The following is a 7,191-nucleotide window of genomic DNA, read 5'->3' on the forward strand; positions in this document are numbered from 1 at the left end:
ATATCTTGGTAGCAGTGCCTGTAGGTCCATTTGTGGTGCTTTCTCCCACCAATACATTTAACCAATGTACCGAGATGCAGCTCTACACTGGAACTCATGGAAAAACTTAAAAGTGAGGATGTGGTTTCTGTCTAACAGTGCACTAGAGCTATAAAGAAATTCTTAAGGCTTGTACCAACTTGAGCAATTACAAACAGCAATTAGACATGCAAATATTATGTTAAAATACACTTTCACCGTTCCCTTTCATTTCTGAAAAACAAGAGAAAATTACTTCTAATTTTTGGGTAATCTGCTTGGACGACAAATAAACTTCTTGTTTGCTGGCACGATTTTTAACTTCCAGAATTTTTCACTGTCGGGGTGTGAATGTGTGAAATCCCAAGTGTTGGGGCGTTTGACCTCCTTTCAGGCGGCAGACATTCCTGCCGCCTGCGCCATCACTCATTAATGACATCATCAATACAAGAGCAAACACTTATCTTTCATGGCTGGCGGATTCTCACACCTACAGGGGGTCCACTCGAGGACTAACTTGAACTCTGACCTCATCAAGTGACCTCAGTAATAGCGGTGAGCACGCCGATCTTACAATGCATGCGCGGGATGCCAGAGTGACACGCTGAAGAGTCGCTTTATTCAGAGTTTAGAAGCAAAACAAAAAGCAACTTGTCCTCCGGTAGGTTCCTGAGCATCTAATTTAAGTGTTAAGGCAATGTGCCAATGTGTCTTGTTTCCCTTCACTTTGCTTTAGACTTGTTTTCCATCTGCAGGCGTCTTCGCAGTACCTAACACTTCTTTTTTTGTGTGTGTGTCCTCCATTTTTCCTTTAAGGGGGACTTTCCTTTCTCAGCAAAAATGCCTCTTGTCTCTTCATCATTTCCCTGTTTACTTTCTGTATCATTTGTTCTCTTTATTCCCAATCACTTCATCAATCTCTCCCATCTCTACCATCGTATTTTTAACACTTCAACCCCCTCCTCTGCTGCTGGCGACACCCTTTTCTCACCCTTTTTTTTTTTTCATAAGTTTCCGACTAGCAGCCTGCCAGCTCTCCTTTATCTCCTGCTTTCTTTTCTTTCCCCTTCTTGCCTGTTTGAAGTAGCAGCATATTTGCAAGTGAAATGCAAAAGATGAAGAAAGCTGCTAGCGTGTTGTGCTCAGCTTGTATGTTCGTATGATCGTATGACGCTGTGAAAAATTGGCGGCACAATAGCGCACGAATCAAACAGTCCTGGGGCGGTTTTGTGATTGTACAGTAGAGAATGTAAAACTACGTACAGCAATGTGTGAAATTTCACATCATTGTCCACGGATTTCATAAAAATTACCGTCAAGCAACAATACATGTACAGACAATAACTGTTTATAGATTTTCTGCCTTCAATTTATAATAAAATAAATATATGTTGTAAATCTACAACATGAATGTGTTTCTACAAGGTTTTGTTTGTAAAAATAAAATATATTTTACAATAAAACTGCAAAATTTCACACAGGTGTTAACACTACTGATTTATATTATACGATTAAAAAAAACTGCTACTAAAAAACTGTCAAATGAAAGTAAATTTTAAAAAAAATTTGGTGAAAAACCTATACATTTATATATACTTTCACTATAGGTGTTGCAGAAAAATATTATTTCACAAATGTTCTCTTCTATGCTTTATGTTGGAAGTAATAATAAAAAAATGTTGCATAGCTTGTATCTAGAATTAAAAGTTACTGTTAAGATTCAGGTTACATTTATAGTAATGGCATAAACCTTTATTTAAAGAGCTACGTGTTTAATTATAGATAATTATTGCCATCTTATTCAATTCAATTCAATTCAATTCAATTTTATTTGTACAGCGCATATTTACAACAACAAGTCATCTCATAGCGCGTATAATCTTGTAAATGTTACGCAACTTGAGAGAGGAAAAAAATAGTGTATAAATAATATAGTAAAGTTATAATATAGTAAAAAAAAAAAGTAACTGTCGGGGTGTTAATGTACAAATAATGTCTGTAGTTCAACAGATTTCCTATATAATCAAAAAGAAACCAGAAAACTTCAGCAACATTTTAGAGTTGTTTAGATTAAAGTCAGTCAGTTTCAGTCTGTCTGTCTGATAGACACAATAGATAATTTGGCTTGTTTTAAAAGTTATTTACTCTTTTTTAGTCCTTGATTTTACAGTACAATCTTAAATTGAGCGTTAAAAATCTTATTTCAAGATTTCTTATCAAGTAAAATGTACTTGCTGCATGGACAGATAATTTCACTCGTTTTAAGTCATTTTCTTCTCAAATTTAGTGTTTATATCTTATATTTGGGCTTCCCTTTTTTGCAGTGTGTCTGTCTGTCTGTCTCGAACCGTTCTTTCTTTCTTTCTTTCTTTCTTTCTTTCTTTCTTTCTCATTTGCAGCGTAGCAACATAAAGCATCCCAGGATCAGTCATTATAAAGACACAGTGACTGAACAATACTCTGGATATACTGGTTACTAGTTTTTTATTAGTTCAGGAGGCTTGTGGCAGGGACATTGCCAGGACATTCAATAACATTTGCAGTGATGATATTGTACAGATTCGTCTATAAATAGAAATTCAGAAATTGTCCAGATTCATGTAAATGGGTTAGAGTTAGGGCTGATATTGCACAGATTCATCCAACAGTAGAAAAATAATGGCATTAAAAATACTGATATTGCACAGATTCAGAGTCTTCAATATTTTAAAATAATTTACTTTGCACGAAGCATTTTAAATATCCAAAGTATTCATAATCCACAAGTTTAAATGCATTGTTGTTGCACTGGAGTGAAGTACGACAGTTTTTCTCTGCTGGTTACTGGGAGCAGTGTAGTTTCACATCCTTCACACGTTTCGGTGACGACTACTACATATTTATTTAATTTCTGCTTAAAACCATTACTGTTTTTAAGATATATATACGACCCTAAAGCCACACTGTCATCTATTTCACGCCGCAGACGCAGCACCGCTTTGAGCTAAACGTTAACGTCAGCACATTAGCATGCTCGAAATGACAACGCTAACGTGCAGGTGTGATGTTAACCGTGTTCACCTTTTATGTTTAGCAGGCCAGCAGCTAATTAAAGTACAGCTAAAGCCAAAAACAAAAAGTACAATATTGAACAATTTTGATGTAATGGTGGCACTGGATGAAAAGTCAGGTTATCAGAGTCATTAGACAGTCATTAGGGTTCATCCTCTGGGCATCGTCGTCCAATTTCAAGACGATCCATCCCGTAGTTGTTGAGATATTTGCCCCTGAACTAAAGAAGTGGATTGACCAACTGACTAAAATTGGCATTCCTGGAGCAACGCTGCTAGCACGGCTAAAAATACCTTAATCCAACGGTGTCATTAACAGGTCATTACACCCTTTAAACCCCATTAAATAATAAAGGACGTGACCTGATTGTCTTTAGCCTCCCTAGTTTTTGCATTTTTGTTTTTTAAAACAGTGCTGCGACCTGCCTCTGAATTCTCAGCTGAGGCTATCAAAAAACAAAAAGGCAACCAAACAAACAAAAACACGAACACAAACCAAAAATAACCTCCATTTTCTTCCCTTGATGAACCAGACTCTCCGGCAGCTCGCGTTCTGCTCCTCCGTGCTGCTTACCAATACTTAACATTAACACAGACAATGCGCCGCTCTTCCCATGAGCCCTTTGTGACTCATCTAAATCGCTGCCGTTCACCAGTTGCACACAGTTTGGCAGAGAGGCCTATTGAAAGGCAGCGGCTCACTCGGCACATCAGCGCGCCGCAGCCCACGACGGCGGCGACGCAGGCATCCAGGAGAAAAGATCTCTTTGTAAAGGAGAACAAATGGAGCAACGGTGCTCAAAGTGGTTGCCTCTGCCATGGTGTGAGGAGATAATGAAAGGAGTCTCAGAGAGAACGCGAGCGATACAGAGAAAAGGGAAAAGCATTTAGTGTAGCTTGAGTCATGTGTCTGGCCTGTAATGAGTATTGTCTGACTCTGTTTTTCTTTTTTTTGTCAGCCAGCATTTATGAACATGAACATTGTGCAGCAGCTCACAAAGCAGCGACAGTCTCCTCGTTCTCTTCTGTGGTTTGTTTGGGGCCTTTTTTTTCTTTCTTCTTCTTCCAGTCGTATGATTGTCATGTCAAGTGAAACATTTAAAGCTGTAATGCGCTGCAAGTCGTGGGCTCGGGGCGTTAAAGGATACCGTGGCGATGCTGCTTTTTAAGGCCGCGCAAAAGCCCAGTGTCAAAAAAATAAAATAAAAAATGCTTGCAGCTGCGTTCGGTTGCGGATTTTGTTGCTGCAGGCTACAGATGAGAAGATTAAATGTAAACTAGAAAGTCCGGCCCATCACTCACAGCGGTTTACGCTCCAGCCAGGATTTTACATATCGGGAAAAGTTATTAAGGCAGCAGATGCATGTGCAGCATTACAGCTTTGTGTGAGTGAAAATGTGCAGAATTCATTGAAGAGGGGTGATTTTCAACAGCAAGTTGACACTAACTAATGTAATTTCTTTCAGATGTAAATCAGCACGAGGTCAAATTCTTTTAAAATTGCTGTTAATGGTTGTTGATGAGTAAATGACATATTTAAAAATTCTCCGGTGGAACATGTATTCAGGTCATTTACTGATAAATATACCACTACAAGCAAAAGTCCTAAATTTAAAAACATTAGTAAGTAAAAAATATGTAAGTAGATGCAGCAAAAATGTACTTAAAACATCAAAAGTTGAGCAGTAAAATGGTCCTTGTCAGCCCTTTCTCTACACATTACATTTCTATATGACTAAGCACATTCTCCATTACCGTAATATCCGGACTATTGAGCCCTCCTGAATATAAGCTGCACCCGCTATTTACACATAAAGATTTTTTAATCTTTTAATTAAACACTTACCGCTAACATACACAAATCCGAACACTGCCTGTAACACGGCTGGTTAAGAAAATAAAAACTACAGCAGCCTACCAGGAAAAGTCACTGATCGCTATCTTCATCTTCCTCCTGCACTAAAACCACTTAAGTCTTCAGTGTCGGAGTTGAACAGCCTCAGAATTACTTTGCCACAAACTTCCTCAGTTTCTCTGTTATTGTTGCTCTCAATGTCACTTTCAAATCCGTAAAAATCCCTAAATTAGCCGCATCATTGTTTAAACCGCAGCGTTCAAAGCGTGTGAAAAAAGTAGCGGCTTATAGTCCAGACATTACGGTACGGAAGTTTGTGTTCGAGGGATGCTGGAGTTTTATCCAGAAGACCAGGTTTAGAAAAATATCACTCTTTAAAAGACCTTTTTACATGTAACATTAAGCTTAGTTGCTTAAATCACTTGGTTGGTTGAGAGACAGGAAGTAAATTTGTAATCTAGAGAGTAACTAAAGTTTTCGGACGAATGTAGTGGAGTAAAAGATTTGCCTCTGTGACGGGGAGTAGAAGTATAAATCTGAATAGTACAATATCTCCAGTTTGGTATCCATTTGTAGTTGTTATTTTTTCACGAGGAGACCTTTACCAAAACACACCACAACATAATTTTCTCTTTTGACACACAGCAGCTGTAAAAATAACTATGATCCAGCATTTAATGACAATTTTTGGTACTTGAGAGCTGATGCATTTGGACCATATTCAATAATCATGATACTTCACAACACCAGGCTTTAGTTCACCTGCCGTTTTTCTTTTCTATTTGGTTTTATTGTTACTTTTTGAAAACTTTTCTGTCCATTATTCTTAAATTGTTTCTACTATCAGCCTGTCAGTTATCTGTGAGGCCCTTTGAATGTGAAGAGAAAGTGCTGTACAAATAAAGTCTGATTCATCGTACTTCACTGGAGGGACAGAAAGATGTTCAGGCGGCATCTTTAAGCAGGAGATCAGAAATTTTGACCTGATGTGACTCAAACGAATCCCAGTTCAGCTCAGGTCAGCTCACTTCTCACACTAGAAGTCTAATAAGTGTCGACTGCGGCTGCATTTTTCTGAGTTTGCACAAGGCTGCTTCGTTCCAATTAACAGAACTCCTAAAGTGGCATTATAAAATTATAATTTAGATAAAAATGCGCTTTGGGTTTCATGAAAACAGATTTCTTTCTCTCCCTCTTTAGCTCAGTGTGACAGAACTTGACTATTCTGCACGAAGACTTAGCAGCAGTTCTAAATGAAACGCATCAATTAATCATCAGTGATTCACCTTCGCTAATCTGACGGGTTGAAAATTTTCCCCTGAAAGCCTTCCTTATTGAGCGTATGAGCTGCATATTAAAGGGTTAGTTCGGGTTCTTTGAAACTAACCAGCAACTCCAGTGAGGTAAAATTACAGTTTTTGTCAATGGAGTCTGGTGGCTTTGAAGGAGCACGGATGGATGTAACAACTTCATTTCCCTGTTTGAGGTAAAGCGGTGAAAATATGAAGAGTCCATTTGCAAAAACAGATAACTCCATTTATGTAGATTTTCAGAAAACGTATCTGTTTGTTGTTGTCTGCTTGAGATAATATCAATCAAACTGAGTGGATTTGACTCAGTAGAAGTGACAAAAATAGGGTTTGATTGATATCGTCTCAGGTAGACGATGGAAATGTGGGTTTTCTGAAGGTTTGTGAAGCTGTTTTTGCAAATGAACCTTTCATATTCTGAATATAGTGAAGACAGATAGGGTTTTTTTTATGCGGTTAAAATGCATTTTAGTATTTCATCGTCCCATTTCTGCTTTCTGGGGGAACCAAACTATCCCTTCAATGGTTTTAAAATCAGATGCTGCAAATTAGAAAGCAATGCTCACGTGTCCAGACACTTTTGGCTACATTATCCTCAAGCCAACACATAATTGGATAACAAAGGCCTCTGTGCACTGATACATATCCATCTGTTTACCCCACAGTGGCAAGGTGAGACGCAGGAGTTCTGCCCCAACGCCAAAGTGGTGCTGGTCGGCTGCAAGCTGGACATGAGGACGGACCTGAACGTCATGAGAGAGCTCTCCAAACACAGACTCATCCCCGTCACCCACGAACAGGTGAGCGGCGCCGAGCAAAAAAAAAAAAAACACCACTCGGCTCTTAAATTCGTTTGTCTGCTTTTCCATAAAAGCCCGGCTGAGTATCTGCGACTCTCGACTGTGTCAAACCTAGCTTGAAATTAGCTGCTGCTCCCGCTTCCCCAGTCAAACGCTGC

The 7,191-nt window shown here is 38.7% G+C and overlaps 1 protein-coding gene across 1 annotated transcript in view; it reads left to right on the forward strand.

The window, feature by feature from the left end:
- The window catches only part of LOC103364924 (rho-related GTP-binding protein RhoN-like), a 43,289-nt gene that overhangs the window by 27,967 nt on the left and 8,131 nt on the right, over positions 1 to 7,191 (forward strand). The window contains exon 4 of the mRNA XM_008292222.1: positions 6,899 to 7,033. Coding sequence (XP_008290444.1) covers positions 6,899 to 7,033 — 135 coding nt within the window. The remainder of the gene's footprint in view (positions 1 to 6,898; positions 7,034 to 7,191) is intronic.

The sequence above is a fragment of the Stegastes partitus genome, unplaced genomic scaffold, assembly GCF_000690725.1.
Source record: "Stegastes partitus isolate 25-593 unplaced genomic scaffold, Stegastes_partitus-1.0.2 Scaffold795, whole genome shotgun sequence".
Classification (NCBI taxonomy): Eukaryota; Metazoa; Chordata; class Actinopteri; family Pomacentridae; genus Stegastes; species Stegastes partitus.